This window comes from Semicossyphus pulcher, unplaced genomic scaffold (genome assembly GCF_022749685.1).
Source record: "Semicossyphus pulcher isolate SPU_LCO1_2020_fin unplaced genomic scaffold, fSemPul1.0.p SCAF_8, whole genome shotgun sequence".
Lineage (NCBI taxonomy): Eukaryota > Metazoa > Chordata > Actinopteri > Labriformes > Labridae > Semicossyphus > Semicossyphus pulcher.
The window spans coordinates 32,464,273-32,482,861 of record NW_027211759.1 but is presented as its reverse complement, the minus strand read 5'-3'; the positions used below and the strand labels follow the sequence as shown (position 1 = coordinate 32,482,861).

Genomic DNA, 18,589 nt, shown 5'->3' with positions numbered 1-18,589 from the left:
CTTTGATGCCTCAGACTGATGGAACTGTATGGTGACAAAATACTGCCAAAACCTCTTTTCCCCATGCCTGGTTTATGAGTGGAGTTTGTATGTCTTCCCCTTGTCTGTGTAAGTAATCCCAGGGTTTCTGTGACGAAGGTGACTTTACTTTCCTTACACAAAATGTTGATATGTATCTTTAATTTGTGAATTTGTAACCTGAGATGAAACAGAGCAACATATTCAACAAGCTTTTCACAAATGAGTGAAATGGATGACCTGACCAAGCACTACCAGAGACAAACTCCTGTTATCTGAGCATAGAGGCAGAGGCATAAGCCTCTTTTTGTTCTCAGTCAGGTTCTGAGGGTTGCACTGTAATGTAGGTAGGGATGGTTGCACTGACCTTTGTGTTATTCTATATGTGTCTACCAGCAAGCAATTTGGGACATGCATTGTTTTTTGAATCAAGGATCATCAACTACTGACTTAAAGGAGGAAATACCACCTGCCACTGTACCTACAGCTGAGGTTAACAATGACTCTAATGAGGCCACTCGGGCTTCATCAAAGTCAAGACTCGGAGGACTATAATACTAGTGTCCTCTCTGGGCCAAAAGCACAAAACAGTACTTATTTATCAATTTCTTTAAATAGCCTTTGATCCGGACATGATACTGAGGAAGCCACACAGATTGATTTACAGCCTTGTGGTTGTTGTATCATAAAATATATTTTAAAAACATTTCAGCTGTCAGTTTGATTATAATATAAACCTGCTTGTGTGGCTCTTCCTGTCAACTCCACCGGCATGCATGTTTCAATTTCATGTGTGGAGTTACCTTTCCCCTTCAGATCACATCTGGCAACATCTGCCATCAGCTTTTGATCTTTTTCTCATTTGTTTTACAGTACACACGTCTTTTTTAAAAACATAATTATAACCAGCCGTCTGATTTTGACATGTACTTCACGACGATTTGAACCTTTTCCACACACCATTAAACCTGAATCGTTCTAGTTTATAACCCCACCAACACCACTCCTCAGACTTTCCAAATAAAACGAAACCAGCTGCGTGCGGCAGTGCGCCCTCCGTGCGTCACACTGCTCTGCTGCTCTGTAGACGGGGCAGACAGCAGCGACAGAGAGAAGAAAGAGAAGAGGAAAGATGTACGGTATCATGTTTCTGTCGGTATCTTTGAGTTTGTGCTCGTTCTGGGTGACCGGAGGCTCGGCGCGGAGCGGGGCAGTGATCCTGCGGGATGCCTTGGAGCGGAGCCCCGTCAGTCTGAACGACATGTTCCGAGAGGTGGAGGAGCTGATGGAGGACACTCAGCACATACTGGAGGAGGCTGTGGACCAGGTCTGCGTCATCTTTTATTCATTCATACAGGGACAGTGTTGGAGCTTATGAAGTGGAGACAGTGAGAAAATGTTCCAGTAACTTTTAGCTAATCTATCATAAGAGTGTTTGATCGGTAAGTTACATCAGTGTAAGTCACGTGTTATTGTTTGGTGGTCAGTTTAACGTTGGCCACTAGGCTGAGGTAGGCAATTTGTTGCTACATTACGCACAGTTTCCAGGTCCGCTTAATGTCTGACACACACCATGTCTGAATACCGTTTACAGTCCTCATAATACAATCTAGCTGTTAAAATGGCTGCTGTCCTTTCAATTAAATAAAAAAAAAATGTAGTAATGAATGACATTAAGCCTATATACTGATGTGAGAACCTTTCACAACCAAGTTATTTCAGGTTCCATCATGGAAGGCATAAGTCTGTTTTTTTTTCTCTAATAATTAGTCCTGCAGATGTTACGTAACTCAGTGTCTGTTTTTATTATCATTTGTGAACTATTGTGAAGTTTTTCCTTCATGTCATCCAAGAAATGGAGATTATTATCAATCACAAAAGGCTGTATATCAAAAATCTGTCCACAGTTTTAGCCACCTTGAGGATTCCTCTACATATTGAATTCTGATGTATGGACAAGAATGGAAATGCCATCTGCTTTGTTTTATAAAAGATTGATGAATGTGATCCACATGAATCCTGACATTCAATCCTACAGATAACAACTGAGAGTGCAAAATCATCTTTAACGTCGCTGGATCTGCTTCCTAACTACCACAACCATACGAGCAAGACGATAAAAGACGGAGACAGAGTGGTTCAGGTCCTAGATAGAGTTGATAAGGTAGGTAGGTTTGTTTCCACAGTAGACAAATACCTTGTAGACTTCACATAAAAAACCCACAAAATTAGCAGAGAAATAGCTTTTCTGTGTGAGGCCTGATAAAATATGTTTCCTTTTTCGCCATTTAAAGGAAAGTAATAATAAAACAGGAGAGAGTCATCTTTCACACACCCACATGGAGATGTCTGGCCAGTGGAACACAGTGGATCATGTGAGTATTCACCTTCCCTGTCTGGTCTATGTGAATAATTAGAGGACTATGGGCCTAAAGCATTCTGCCATATGTTTCCTGTTAATTGGTTTCACTCCTTCCTCATGCTGTCAGGACTGTTAATAGAAGAATGAGCTGCTCAAGATGTAGTTCTCTTTTTCAAAGGGCTTTTGGACCAAGTAAATAGCAGTGTACAGTGCTGGGTTTGCTTGTCCAGCTGACTCAACAGTCTGGAAACATGTGTTTGGTTTTCAGGCAGAAAAACCAAATCCATTCTCTATTAGTTGTGATGATGCAAACTATAAAGGAAGCCCACTGGAAACTCAGATAAGGAGTCTTTATCATGTTTTATCACATTCCACTGAGCATCAGCCATGTGTTTGACTTATTTAGGACATGAGTTATATGTTTCTACATTAACATTTCCCCTTGGTATTGTAAATATTTATAGTGTCTGCAAGAAGAAACAAAGTGGTGCAGTGTTTCTAAAACTGTGGCTGTACTCAACTTGTTTTATAAAGAATGACATCATCCAGCAAACAGACCTAGCATATACTTATAGTTTCAGCTAACAGGAGGCCAGCTTGGATCAAGGTCGTTACTGCCGCTTGTCGCCTGTTTTCCCATTTTACTTCACAACGGTGGTTTTGATCTTTTGCTTTCCTGGCAGCTGTACAGAAAGTGGTTATGTTAATGGAGCCTGCTGCTGGAAAAAATACCAGGGAAGCAAGTAAGCCGGCCAGCCAGGCCGAGTAAGGTCTGCTCTCCTGAAATGACTAACTGTATAGAAATTTCACCCTCCACAAAGTCACATCTGAGTTTTAAACAAGGAAGACTCTGTAAAGTTTATACTCAGCGCTTCACCGAAAATGTCCCGTAAATTTCTTTCTTTGATTTACAGATGGAAAGATGTGGAGGATTAAACTGGGACACATTTGGTTGAAAAGTTCATGCTTTTCAGATGTCTGTAGTAGGTAGGCTGTTAGTACTGTTGTCTTAATGGGATTTCAAAGGCTGGAGAGTTTAGGTGACTCTACTTAAACAGATTGTTCCACCTTGTAACTTTAACCTAAAGCTGCTACAGATTTATACAGATGTCTGAACTCACTTTTATTGATACAGCACCTTTCAAACAAACATGCAACTGTTTTAACAGCACAATTTAATCACAGACAAAAAATAAATACAATAAAAAACAAAACATTTACAAAATTTGCATAGATGGGATATAAATCAAGTCAAACCAAAGATTAGAACTTAAAAACTAAATATAACATCACAGATTAAAAAAAGATGGGTGTTTAAGTACCATTTCAAAAAGAGAGCTTGAGCGGCTGAGCTCAAGAGTGTTAAACAGATGTCATAGTTTATTTTATGGGAAACATTTATACAGCATTTTATCAGATTGTTATTAAGAACATTGAATGTTAAATTCAAAAAGAATATCTGACTACAACATTACACTTCTTTAACATTTTTGTCAGTATTTATGACAGATGAGGTACACAGTCTGACTAATAACAATCATAACGAGTCATCTCTATGTGATACAAGATATCAGAAATAAACACATTACTAGAAGTAAAGTGCAGCAGTTGTTGTAGTCGTAGTTACTCATAGTTACTCATAAATGGTTATCATCCCTTTTCTCAGTTATGACCATTCTGGTAATGATGAATCAGAATCAGTATTGTTTGGGTATATCCAGGTATTAGCCTACATTACATAGCTTCGGACTAGACATAAGAGGCCACTGCAAAAATGTGTTTTTCTCTGGTTCTACATTTATAGGTTTGTGTTTGTGTAAAATTGACAGGACTCAAAAAAGGACCCAAGAGCACGACTCAAAATTCAGAAAATCAAAAGGTTTATTTTAACAAAGGAAGTCCACAAAAATTCCAAAGAAACACAAAGTACAACATAAAATCGCTGCTAAGCAGGAAAACTAAGATTAGGTTTAGAAAAACACAAAATCACAGCAATGCTGGAAAAAAGGCTTGACCAAAGTACAAACAAAAAATCACAGCTAAGCTGGAAACTAAAGGCCAGAAGACAGACCACACTAATATGAACGAAGCTTACTTGGACAAGAGGGATCAGGACGAGACTAGAGACAAGACAATCTGACACAGGACGCAGGTAGACACAGACTTAAAATACATGAGGAAATGGGAAACAGGTGGACACAATCTGGGGTGGAGCAGACGAGGAAACACCAGGGCAGGAAATAAAGTTTCTGAAACGAGAGAGGACACTTACTACAAAATAAAAGCGGACATGGCAAACATGGAAGACAGGACTAAAAACATAAAACTTGACATAACCGACAAGATGTGACAAAAATAATCTCTTGTTTTATTGTAAACAACATTTCTCCCTACTTCCAAATCAAATATTCTCATTCAGTTCTTTTATTTACAGAAAACAACAACTGGTTAAGTTAACGAAAATATGTTATCAGATGTTGAATAATGCAAAGAACACAAGTTTATGTTCATATTTAAACAACAAAATACAAATGTTTTAAAAAGAGTGAGCTCACAAAGCAATATTTGGTGGAATAATTTCAGCCTTCATGCATCTTGGCTGCTCTCCACCAGTCTGTCACAGTGCTGTTGGGTGACGTTAGGCCACTCTTGGAGCAGCTCGGCTTTGTTCGCTGGCTTGTGACCGTCCATCTTCCCCTTGATCACATTCAGGAGGTTTTTCATGGGGTTCACATCCGGATTAGGCGGACCATGACATGTAGAGAGAGTGGTCTCTTCATTTTTTTTCCAAAGCTGTATATATTTGATCTAGTCTTTTTTAGTTAACTTTAGTTAGTTTATTTGCAATTATGTCATTGTTTCAAATAACAGCGTCAGCCTTATTTATGGCTTTTTTCAGTGTTTGCTGTTAATTAAATTGAGTCTAGCAGTCATGGGCAACAATTCACTTGACCACCTGCTTTTACTGATATTGTGTCCATTTATCAGAGCTGTTGTGTTTGACACAAGCCAGAACAACTGCATTAATGTTGTAGGCTAAGGGTTAAAAATGTTTCATAAGTTTGTTGGTTGTACAGCTAACTAAGAGTTTGGCTTGGTCAGCAGGAATTTAGTCTGAAAATCACACAGGCTTCGACATTAAAATAGGGTCTATCGCTCAGTGAGTGAACTGTGTCACTGCTCTTTCTCCTTTTTTGCTAAGTTATCTGTGGAAAATGTTTTTACAGAGAGGTAGAAGTTGCTACTGGGCTTAGGAGACGAAAGAAGGGGCATCTCTGTTTTTGCAAATGTGTGAATATTCACAACACTATATTCATTACAAATATATTGAAAAACGTGAAAAAAATATTTGTATATATTTTTGAATGTTATTTGCAATGAGTGCTTTATGAAACTGAATGACTCAGGTAGTAGACAATGTGTTATTAGCATTAGCACAGAGCTTTCCGAAGTAGGACAGAGTGGAAAGACATTAACATTGGAGACACAACGTTACACAGTGAGCATGCACATTTTTAAGACAGATTCACCAGAGAACTATAATGCACATTGTAGCAGTGACATGTTTTGAATCACTATGAGTGACCATGTTCAATAACGAACAGCTTCGGTCTGCCTCCATAATGCAAGCTGTTTCAGGCACTTGGCTCCATTTCTGTGCTGATTCTCCAGAGCATACAAAGATAGAGACTTAAAAAAAAAAGGAGATTGAAATGGAGAGTTCACAGCAGGCTTGTGTTGCTTTTGGCAGACACTGTTTCCTCTGACCACTGGAAAAGAGTTGAACTAAATCTCAAATATTTGATTAGCATTGCAAGGTTTGACATGAAAAGCCCAAACTAAACTAGTCAGATTTATGCTACAAAAACTCCCTAAAACTGCGAAGGAATGAGACATGCACTCCCCCATTTGTTGCCTTTTTTTGCCATTAAGCCCCTTCTGTATAAGTGAGATGTCACAGATGTCCATCAGATAGTTTCCATGGAGATGGACTGTTGCTGGCAGAAACACAACTACAGAAACCATCATCCACCAGAAACCCAATAGCGAGGATGCAGCGGACAACTGCTACAGTAATACAGGAAAATGTAAAACATGATGATGTGGTGGAGTACTTCCTGATGTTACATTATGTGGTGGCAATTTCTGATGGCGAGACAAATAAAGTTCTTTGAGAAACAAAGATGTCTTTTGATGTCTTTAACTGAAGAATAATAGAAGATGAGTATAAGCCGTTTACAAGTCGAGCTGGGTCGGACCAGTACTACACAGAACGCATCTGTCTAACTGACTGACACAGAATCAAGGTTCACAGTGTATGTTATACATTACAGAAATAACTCACTCTCTCAAAGCAAGGTGTTAGCCCCAGACAAGGCCACTAACTGTCTCTCTCAGACAGAAGGAGCAGCAAATCATCATCATCAGTAAATCATTCACAAGACCCTGGAGAGGAGTAGACAATACATATCCTTGCAATTAACCTTGATTTTTGACTATATAATATTAAAGAAGTTAAAACATATGATCAAACAGGTTAACATAAAAATGTCCTTACACATTACACTATTACTATGACATTATCACAGAAGAGATTGTGTTATCATAAACTATATTACATAATATAAGTCAACTCTACAAGTTAAGATGATTTTTATCTTTATACAATTAGGCTGATTATTAATGCCAATGTGTAAACTAACCTACATCCTGGTCTACAGTCTAGGTCGACCCGCTTTTTCCACGTGCATTTCAAGTCTCTTCTTCACTTCTACTTTTCTGATGATACACAGTGTGTAACTCATGTTATCTCTCAACCCAGGAATGCATGGTGGATGAGGACTGTGGTGATCTGAAATACTGCCTGTATGAGATTGAGAACTCCAAATGCCTCCCCTGCATACCAACAGATATGGTGAGGTTTAAGCCAGGGTTGTCTTTGTTGTTATTATTTTCGTTGAAGCTGCACTGATGCATATTTATATTGCAACATTGGGTCAACTGTTTATGTGTAATAGAAATGTGTTGCTTGAAGCAACAAACCACAGGAGGGTTTTTACATGATTCCGCAGTTCCTTCGGCCATGTGGATCCTTTAAGCATCTTTCAGCTCATTGTTTTGGTTTTGTGGACAAGAATTTTGTTGTTAGGTTAAGCCTTACAGCTCTCATAAAAGTCTTCTGCAGTGAAAGTAAGCAGCTGTTTTTGCCTGAACAGCTCTGATAAACGGACTTTATGCTACACACCAAAGACTGTATAAAAAGATGGACGACATAACAGCTCCCTAAAAGTGAAGCCAAAACATTTTGAGCGCCCCCTGCTGAATGGCTGCAGTATAGGTCATAAAGCCCGCCTCCTCCATGTTAACAGGTGGGACATGAGTCAGACTATAAAATCAAAATACATGCCAGATTATAGTTACTTCTTATCATGCTGATTTATGTCCAAGTGTTCATTTTTCTGACAAGGTTAGTTTTAATTAGTTATTTAAAGCAGAGATTAGCAGAGTGGAGGAGGAATGGCGAGAGGAAACGTAACTAAAACAATCACTACAGTCATTGAAGTTTCCATACCTATGAACGTTAACCTCAGACCAACACTAAGAAGCTGTGCTGCTGTTAAATACGCCGGTGAACTAAAACATGAGTGAATGTTGCATTCAGTTTGATTATATTTTTATTATATTCAGTAGATGACCAGAAACATTGCTCCAACGGAGTAAATGTGATGCTTCATGTCTGATGAATATGAACATAGACAATTGTTTGCTACATACATTTAACTTCTTACAGTTATAATAAGATTGTTCCACTCCATTCAAGAGGCCTAAAAGGATCCTCAAGCTAGCTTAAAATGTGCAGCAGGTATGTGAGGCTTCACTATTAAACTAGATGTCATCACATGGGGTACTGCTCATAAACACATGAGACTCTGATGGAGAAAAAACAGGTTTGGCTCCAGTTTTAGTGTTGATGCTAGTCTTTTATTGTGTCTTTGTATCACAATCCTCATAAAACACGGCATCTTGTCACAAATGGTATTTTTGTTTCTCACAAAAGCATAAATAGTGTAACTCATCCAGTCAGCCAAACTAAGAATGGAAATTTAATCTCCGTCTCTGAAGGAGAACAGCACCCTCTGTCTGCTCTGTAAGATAATGCAATACATGCATGATATAACCCTTTAATCAACAAATTAACCCAATATAAATTAATATAAGCATATATTATCCTGATTAAGTGTCTTAACACATTGCAATAAATAATAGCTACAGCTATTAGAACTTAATTCACTCCAAATAAAAGCGTATAAAAAAGATGAGTGTTTAATTACCGTTTTAAAAAGAGAGCTTGAGAGGCTGAGCTCAAGAGTGTTAAACAGATGTCCTCATAGGTTATTTTATGGGAAACATTTATACAGTATTTTATCAGATTGTTATTATAAACATTAAATGTTACATTCACAAAGAATAGCTGACTACAACATTACACAGCAAGTGTTAATCCTGTTTAGAAAGGCAGCATATTAAACAAAAGTTACAAATAACTCAATGGAAAAAGGCTACACAAAGTGCTTTTTAAAGAACGGATGATGGTACAATGAGTGCAGCAACAGACCATGTGTGCTTTACATATTTATTTGCATAAATGTCCCCACATAGCCCTGCACTAAAGATGAGGAGTGTTGCTCAGATCAGATGTGTGTGTGGGGCCAGTGTACAGTCAATGCCACCAGCGGAACAGAAGGAACTATCTGTCAGGGTCAGAGTGACTGCAGGCCGGACCTCTGCTGTGCCTTTCAACGAGGTGAGCTTGAAAGTGACACCATCACTGACCCTGAAATGACAAACAAGAAAGACAGACTTACTTAACCTTAGTGCCATATTTAACATTCATAGCATGAGCTTAAAAACATGCCCTAGGATATGCTATTTAATGTTGAAGCTGAATCAGTTTAGCTTATATGTCTTAAGTAAATGTTTGTGTGGAACAAAGTAAAGATGGATATGGACCTGCATCATTTTTCTCTCTGCTGCTTCCTCCAGAGCTGCTGTTTCCAGTGTGCAATCCCAAACCGGAGAAGGGGGAATCCTGTCTGAGCAACCCTAACCTGCTGATGGACATGCTGGCCTGGGACCAGGAGGGTCCCCGCGACCACTGCCCCTGTGCTGACGACCTCCAGTGCCAACCTCATGGGTGAGAGCAAACAAATAGAGCACATTTAAATTTGATTAAAAGATTAAAATTGTAAATTTTTACGATTCTGTATAACACACAATCCCCACCCCCACCCCCCACCCCCCCCACAGACGTGGATCCACCTGTGGAGAGTAGTGATGGGACTATAACTCTGTCCAGGGACTATTACAACATCAGTGCTGTGCATTCACCAGAGAGCAGCCCACCTGCTGATCCACAGTTTATAAAGAAAGTTGCTTCAGGACAGGACTTGCACTGTGTTATTTATGCCTTACAACCAATGTTTATTATATCATTACGCCAATAAAAGACTTGTTGTTAGTTCGGACTGAGAACCAAGAAATGGTATATTGTGGTATTCGTGCATTAAATATGGACATGGATGAGATGAGATGGCATCAATTTCTTTTTGCAGAGTGGATGAAAAATAAAGCAAAATATGGAACTGACCACTAGAGGGCAAACATCTGTCTCTTTTCTGTGTGTCAAGAAGTGTAACCTGAGAAATAACACAAACTTCAGCATAAATTTATGAATGAAGCTGAGAGCCACGTGTTAGAAGTGCAGACTTGCACGCACACACACACACACACACACACACACACACACACACACACACACACACACACTTGCATATTATTATTTAAGAGTTTTTCAATTATCACTGCGACACTTTGATGTACACTGATAGATATTTTTCTCTTTGAATTTGGGACCCTTCGATTATCATGCACTATATAATAAACAAAATTGCCAGTGGGTTAATCCTGCACTTGTGTTAAAACCGGTCTTACCCTTCTGTATGGCCACTTTTTAGCTAGTTTAGCTAACATTAAAGGTGGGGCATGTGATTCTGGAGAATGATTGATGGTATTCAACTCAAGAGCCAAACAAATTCAGCCCTCCCCTCAGAGGCTCAGCCCCTCTAATTACATAGGCATGCACTGCCAGACAAACAAAGCAGACTAGCAACTAGTCATATGGTGGAAAGCTGAGGGTTTGCTGCACATGGGTGTTTCAATACGTGAAAACATAGCATGCTATAGCAAGGAGAAGCAACATAGCAACACAAATGTAACCCACCTTGCACATGCCCACATGCATGAGCCACAAACACCACCAGTTGCTGATAGACTGGAATAATGTGTGGATTGGACCAAGCCACTTTGTTTATTTCCTGTTGATGTATTTATTATTGCAGGACAAAAGACAACATGCAACACAGGAAAGACAATTACAAAGAGTACAGGACATTTTTATTTTATTTTCCTTTTCTGGTTTGTTTTTATTTCTTTGTGTATTCATTTGTATATTATTATTATTATTGTTATTGTTATTATTATTATTATTATTATTATTATTATTATCATCATCATTTTAATAGGAGAGTTTATCCACGTTTGGGTCGCCCCCAGACCTGTGTGTCTGAGGTAGGCTTGTAGTTTTTAGTTTAATATTTAGGCCTGATGTTTAAGGCTTGTGTACATACCTGGCCAATAAAGCTGATTCTGATTCCATTACCCACCTTTAACAGCTACCAAAAGCTACTGGTCATTAAGGCAGGTGTTGAAAGTCAAACCCTGTTCTGTGTAGAATTGAACAAGGGTGTCATCTATTACGATTTACCAATAGCCTACTATTCTACTAGTGGTACATTCCAATCTATAAGTGGTGGAAATGTTGTTGTTATTGTTTTTTTTATACATAGCCTTTCTTTAAACTTATTAGTGGGATGTTTTGGACTCATAACCGACCTATACCCTAACGTGGGATTATTAATACACATTTATTATCTTGAACAATACCTGTGAACCCAAGAATTTGATTTTGAGTTCGCCATTTATAAGTAGATTACGATAATATGAATAAATTGAAATACAGAGGAGTGATACATCCTTTTCACCCTATCTGTGCCGGAGACCGCTGTCCCGCTTACGTCACGGCGATTCATTTATCCGCCCAGGCTGCTGCTGGCTTCCTGCTGAGTCTCCACTCTGTCGCTTGTAGCGGTACACGCTGCTACTTCGCCCCACAACAGATTCCACAAGTTTTAGAGCCGAGGAAACCTCGACATTTCGGGTACGTACAACCTTCAAATTACATCCACGCGTCGTATGTGCCCTGTGACCATTGCATATTGGCACTCATTGCTGGTTTTCAAACCGTTAAGTGGTGTGACAGGCTGCTCAACGTGTGACATCGTGTAGGAAGAGATGCACCAAGAGGAGGGAGGGGAAGCTAAACACAACTGTAGTGTTGGTCGGAGATATACAAAGATATGGGGACTAAGCTAGAGTTAGTGGCCATTTACCGTGTGCTTCCCCCCCTACCACAGGTACATTGGTATCAGTCAGTCATCACTGCACCCCCGAGCCACTGGCTCATATGTTGAACCAAAATCTTAATCCCCCCCCCCCCCCCCCCTCAAAACCACGCAGCAGTATTTTTAAGCAATTAAATGAGGAAGGGTGACTGCTCGAACAGCACAGCAGGCATTCTACATTTAAGACGAGTGTTAGCTGAGCGGCATCACTTTTAATTTACTGCCAGGCTTTGCAGTAATCACATTAAAGGCTGCCAAAGCCACCCAGTCGGTGTGGTTTTTAAGCGTCGCCCACTGTGCAAATGGACGGTGAGTGGTGACTGGTAATGATGTGAGGCAGCTGTGTGTAATGAGAATCACGGGATCCATTGCCTTCGTTTTGCCTGTTGTTGGATGTGTTGGTTCAGTCCGTGTTTTACCTGATAGGTTGTCTTTCATACTATATAATAACACATCCCCTTATCATAACACTATCACTGTTGAGAACTAGGTTATTTCTTATTGCTGCAATGTGCTGGCAGTCTGGGGGGTGGTGGGGTGGTGGGGAAATGGTGCCCTCGTCAGGTTTAAGAAACTATTTTAATAGGAAAAAGGGAATTTTTGTCTCTGATTATTTTTGGATTTTCTCATCGTTCTTTGAACACACATTTAGATTCCCATTTGAGTCTGTGTGCTCTGACGGTAGGTCTGGATCGTTGAAGTCGCAGAGGCACACTTTTAAAGTGGCCAGCCTCTTTCTACAGTGTGCGGTCTCATGACATTCCTCATGTCTTTCCGAACTCTTGTGGGTGATTTTTAACTGTAATGCAAGCCCATACAAGCCACGTGCAAGGTAGGCTGTGCTGTGACATCACCATGAACAGGAAGGTGGCACCTCTTAGTGGGATAATAAACGGGTTGTTGCAGAAAGACTTTGCATCTTTTTGTTTTTCTCCATGGAAATGTTTTGAGCTGTTGCACATTTGCATTTGTCAGGCATAGATTAGCCTCAGCCACAGGTGCCAAATTTAAGCGTTCTAGTATGCCTGATCAATTATTTAGAGTGAAGATGTGGCATCAGGGATCAACTTGCTGCCTGACCGTCTGACTGTAAGTTGCAGTAGCTCTTTCACAGACACTTGAACAAAGGCCACAGCAGGTCCAGGCTGGGCAAAGATCACAGAGCTTTCTGTTTGCTAACATACAGGAAAAGTATTTTTTGCTCATCAGCTTTAGATATTCCATATAGGAGGGAACCAGATTTTCTGTTCAGGGAAAACTGCAGAGGGAGAGATACTTTTACCTGTATCTTTTGTCCCAGTTCTGCACTGTTAGCTCTGACATGTAGTGACTTAAACAGGACATCAGTTTGCTTTCAAAGCTTATTCACACCATGATCCAGAAGAACAAACTCAATTGCAGCAGAAGGAAACGGGAGCCTTTGTTTTGTACTGGGGTCTGGATCTGCAGCCTTGTCATTTTGTCAGTTGAGAAACTTCAATTGTAAAGAATTTAAGGCATTTTGTTAAGAGTACCCCTCACACATAGACACAAAATGTAAAGGGACTTTTGCAATGTAAAAAATTGCAAAGTTTATAATTTAATTTTATATTTTTTATTTCTAAACTAAATAAACCAATGTTGAAATACGCCTTACTAATGGAATTTGTGTTTTCTAAGATATTGTTTGGATGAATATGTGTAAATTACTATAATTTTGCAGCGCAGAATAGGATTGCTGTCACATGTTTGCACAATAGTATGTTAATTTCAAGGTTGTGCAGGTCAGAACACACCCTGACTTTACAAGCTTAAGTTGACAGGTAAAATACTTGCATGATTGAATGCTTGTTCAAGTTGTGGCCTTACAACATTCAAACAAACGAAACTCCTGACGCTCACCACATCACCTGTGTTTTAATATTAAACAAGAAGACAACATTTTGAGTACAGAACTTGAGTGAAAATTGCCAAGAGATTTGCTCTATAGCTTTGCCTGTGGCCTACAGTTTTGGCTAGTGTTGTCAAAAGTATAAATACTTTGTTACTTAATTGATACCAAGTGGTTTTTAAATTATACAATTTCAATTGGCCAGACTGTTGGGGTAGATTTTACAGTACTGGCCATACACAAACTTAGAAGCTGCTCCCTGTGTATTTTTGATCAAAGTATATATAACTCAATTTCCATATAAGCCTGATCCTTAGTTTAAGTTGGCTGTCACACACTGTGAACTGCCGAAACCTGCACAGCAACTTTGTTTTCTTTCTTTATTTTATATGAAATGTTTTCAATATTAGTTTAGAAATACAAATAGCTATACTCAGCATTAGTATCATTTAAAGAAAGTTTTTGTTAAGATTATAATGAAGACATGCGGTAGTCAAAGCCATAACCTGTTAAGAGTTTGAGTCATTTTTGGAGGCCATCTTGTGCTGGTGCTTAAAGGGGAAGCACGCCTCAACTACAGTCCTTTTTACGTGATGTGTGAATAGATGGGTTCTCTGTTTTGATTGGTCAAAGGATGTGGGATGAAATTGACAGCCAGTTAAGGCAAATACTGACTGATATAGAAATGATTTACTTCCTTTACATATTGAAGAATTAAATGAGGCTTTGTTGATACGAGTTAGCTAAGAAAATAATGTATATTTGTGTTAAACCTTGTCAATTCCCTATTCTACAGTGCTGACCTGATCGGCCAGTTAGAACTGGCAAGGTGGGCTCTCATGCTATATATATGAGTGCAATGAGAGCAGCACCATACGTTTTTGAGCTGTGTAATGAATGTAAAGATTTCAAGGGAATTTATTATTTTTGGATTCATGTTTTTCTTTTATTAAAAAAAAAAAAAAACATACGTTGGACACATGATGTGATACGAGACTGCCTGTCGTCTGTCTCCGCTGGCTTCTCCTTGTGCTTTAAGCGCATGTGGTTAAGCATCAAACTAGTATTTCTATAGTTTAACACCACATATCTTGCACAGCACGTTATTGTCGTCTTTTTTGTCAAAGTACTTCCAGACATCACTTTTCCTGGTCACGGCTGACATGGAGCATGTAACTGAGTTAAACTACTTTAGCCGAAAAAAATGCATGCGCGAGTAGTGTAATGTTACTCGAATAATGACGTAAACAACGTGTACTCGAGTATTCGTCCCCATCCCTACTTTGTAACAATGTTTGTAGAATATATGATATATTCACTATCAGATAACAGCAGGAGAAGCTGAGCCTGTGTGAAGACATGTCATGGGATGAAAGTACAGTGCAGAGTCAGACTACAAGCACAGGGAGTGTTGTTATACCCTGGCATTATAGTGTTGCTGAATAACCAACACAAGTGAGCCGGCATAGTGTTTGCCGTAAGGCATGTAAAAGGGGCAGCTTTGTGTTTGGACAGTTTTCCACTTAGAGGAGCCTGTCATTGTAGAGGGTGACATGAAATCTTCAAGTTGCAGAGATGTAACATGAGGCCTGAAACTGCCCCGGCACAGAAGTCACTCAGTTGCCAGACACAACATGAAAACATGAAACCGATTGTTTTATGCTTTATGTCACTGACAGAGAAACTCCATTCAATATGAATTAGTGAAATTAGTGTTGAATTAGTGAAATGATGGCTGATCGGCTTCGTGAAGTCAGTGTCCATATTTGTGGTTAACGAGGTAACTTTAAATATTTTGGGGTGTTAGTACTACAAAGTTGGTTTACCTTTAACCAGGCTACATAGCAACAGTAACTTTGAAATATAGGATTAACCTGTACAAAACACTGCCTACTGTCCAATATAATGTTTTAATACCATAGCTCTGTGAGCTTATCAAGAGAGCGGAGGGCACGGAACACCGAAGCAGTGTACTTTTTGACGATATGAAAGTAAGCCTTTTGAATTATCTTTTCATATTCTTTTTGAGCTCCATAAGTCTGTTTGATACTATCGGGCTGCAGCAGAAAGAATACATCTAAAACAGTCAGACACGCCATTAGAATCCATCTGAGCAATACATTTAATGGAATACACAGATGTAATTATAGTCAAATCCACCCGTATCCTAGAGATGAAGCAATGATGATATATAAACTTTTTAATTTGAGCATTTACATAGCCTGCTTTTTTTTGCTAGCTGTCCGTCCTGCATTCAGCAGCCACATCTTTGTTGCTTTTAGTCTGGATTTTGTGTTTTATTCTTCATGTCTTTTTAATATTAGAGTTTGCTCAAATTTTGCTCATGTTTGTGATTGGTCATATGCTGCAAAGTCCACCCCATATATGTACACAATCATGGAAACTCTGGTCTGACTTACCATTTGGTTAACTAGTATGTGTAACCACTTAGCATGAAGCCATTTTTTTTAAAGCCAACACTATTTTCAATGCATTTCTTTCTTTTTTTGGATTGTTTTAAATCCAAATTAAATACTGCATTTGGGAAAAATGGGGTTTAACAATACTTAAAATAATTAGTCTGACAACATTATGGAGTTGGGTTTATCTTCTGAGTTTCTCTTTGCTCCTCTGCTGTGTGAGCACTGACTGAAGGTGGCTTGTGAATGTGTACAGAGTGCAGCTTGGCTGCAGTCACAGTTTTGGGGGTCTGACAGGCTTGCAGCTGGAGAAGGCCACTTGGCACAGGATGTAATGCACCAAATGGTACATCTGCAGCATTGGCCAATGCCTGAGCAGGTGTCAACACAAGCATAGTCGCACAAAATATTCCAAAAATGTCCTCCTTCATTTAGAATTGTTGCTTGCAGTTTTATTTGATATTTTTGATATGCTGCTGTTATGGATGTTAATAATTAACCGTTAAACATAGAATTGAGTTTATTGCCTTCTCTGGATGCATCTGTGTAATACACCAGGTTATAAGCTTACCAGTTTTTACACCTGGCTAATTCTAGGAATGCCTTAATAACCCCATCAAAGTTTTTGTTGCCCTAATTGTAGGTAAAACATTTTTAACTCTGTTTATTTATATATTTCATTGTACTGCACTTGCAATACAGCCTCAAGCCCTTCAACACATAAAAAGGAGCCAAAAAAGCTGTTGTCATGGTGAGGAACGGCATGCTAGACAAGAGGGAAACCTCCATTAATAACCAGTATAAACTAGATTAGTTTGTCCAATATCGTTTTATGTATTGTACAGTGTTACCTCAGGTGTATTATTGTTGTTCATGTCCACAGGATATTATGTAACATATATACATTACAAAATACTCAGCAAAAGGTGCTATTAAGTAAGAGTTATGTCTCATTTAGCTGCAGATGCCTTACTGTAGTTGCTTAGTTTCTGGAGAAACTAGATGTGGTTTTGTAATACTGACTGGGTTTTCAACCTTTTTTGTATCTGTAGTAATGAGGCCTGGCTGGCTTTTAACACTCTATCTAAAGCTTTTCACACAAGCTGACAAGTTGTTTAGAAATGAGAACCGAGAAATGTCTTCGCAGAATCAAAATCACAAGAACGAAGGCTTAAAGATGAACAGAGCCCCTGATTTCTGATTAAGAAGCCCCGTTTACACCTGCTGAAATATCAGCATGTACTGTGTTAACTGTGTGCCAGGCTGAATAACTGGTTTAACTGTAACTACACAAGCACTAAAGCAGATAAAGCTAAAGAAAGTAAGAATAGAAACACAATATAATTACAGTTAGCCTGCAAAGTCTGAAGTGGTTTGTGTTAGGATTTTAAAAAAGGCTAACATCAGGACAAAATCTATTTACAGTGTTACCTTGATGATCCCATTTGACTGGTATTGTAGCACTTCAGATTCACTAAAGTATTTGGAATGCACGGATGTTTTTGAAATCCTGTCAACTGTTGACGCATCTCTGTTTCTATCGCCTAGAGAAATGAGTTGAGCGTTCCCTGTCAGAACAGAAGATTTGTAGTCCTAAAGGCTGATTTGAGTTCCTAGCATTGCTGCATAATCAGCAGACAATGTTCTGTTATTCTGATTCATTTAAGCCTGCTCACAGAAGTAAAATAGTTCTCTTGAAGATATTATTCAGCAGAAAAAAGGCTATGATAGATAATTATGTTATCAGCAAAGTTTTGACATTGGTTATCATTTCAGATTACTGCTGGTTTCATTTCCCTATAACTGCAGTGTAAATGTTAACCAGTATGCTTTGGTTCTACTTTAAGAAACAGATTTTGGTTTCACACTGCTGGAATAAGTGTTGACACAATGGCTGATAAAGGAAAAATCACCTGAGTTAATGATTAGATCAGTTATCTCCTGAATGGCCTAATATCAGCTCTACACTGTCATTCTACTTTAAAGTCAACATAATCTTAGTGATAAGGCCACAAACAGTAGTCAACACTTCACACTGATATGAACTTTGTTGCTTTGTCCGCTGTAATGTTAATGTTAACCACAGATTTGGGCTAGTATGAGTAGAGAAATTAAATCTGTAACAACTTTGATTATCTGTCCATATTTTAGCAAAACTGCCAAAAAATAGATAATAATTGTTTCTCAATTTAAATATATATATTATGAATTTGAAGACATTACTTATTGGCTATGGAAAATGAAATCATGAATTTTCACTATGTCCTTAATGTATTCCACAAAAGGATTAATCAGTTTCTGCAGCCTCTCAGTCTGTTTACACGGTGCAAACATTTAACCTTTCATGATTGTTGACAATAAACTCTGTATAGACTGGTGTCTATATTGAGTTCATTGT

The 18,589-nt window shown here is 38.8% G+C and overlaps 2 protein-coding genes across 2 annotated transcripts in view; both read left to right on the top strand.

Annotated features, from left to right (window-relative positions):
* Positions 1–1,085: 1,085 nt before the first annotated feature.
* dkk3b (dickkopf WNT signaling pathway inhibitor 3b) lies at positions 1,086–10,027 on the top strand. Its single transcript, XM_069686849.1, has 7 exons — positions 1,086–1,345; positions 2,057–2,182; positions 2,313–2,393; positions 7,203–7,295; positions 9,041–9,185; positions 9,425–9,575; positions 9,689–10,027. Exons 1-7 carry the CDS (start codon positions 1,151–1,153, stop codon positions 9,711–9,713), a joined length of 816 nt encoding a protein of 271 aa, XP_069542950.1. The 5' UTR covers positions 1,086–1,150; the 3' UTR covers positions 9,714–10,027.
* A 1,557-nt stretch (positions 10,028–11,584) lies between these two features.
* The window catches only part of far1 (fatty acyl CoA reductase 1), a 34,167-nt gene continuing 27,162 nt past the window's right edge, over positions 11,585–18,589 (top strand). The window contains exon 1 of the mRNA XM_069686691.1: positions 11,585–11,657. The gene's annotated coding sequence lies outside the window, so the exon portion shown is untranslated. The remainder of the gene's footprint in view (positions 11,658–18,589) is intronic.

What these genes read in the sequence shown, in the direction of transcription:
- dkk3b (XM_069686849.1), top strand. Translation starts at nt 1,151, where the DNA reads ATGTACGGTATCATGTTTCTGTCGGTATCTTTGAGTTTGTGCTCGTTC. An exon ending in CTGCTGTGCCTTTCAACGAG is followed by an intron (nt 9,186 to 9,424) that starts GTGAGCTTGAAA and finishes TGCTTCCTCCAG; the next exon opens with AGCTGCTGTTTCCAGTGTGC. An exon ending in CTCCAGTGCCAACCTCATGG is followed by an intron (nt 9,576 to 9,688) that starts GTGAGAGCAAAC and finishes CCCCCCCCACAG; the next exon opens with ACGTGGATCCACCTGTGGAG.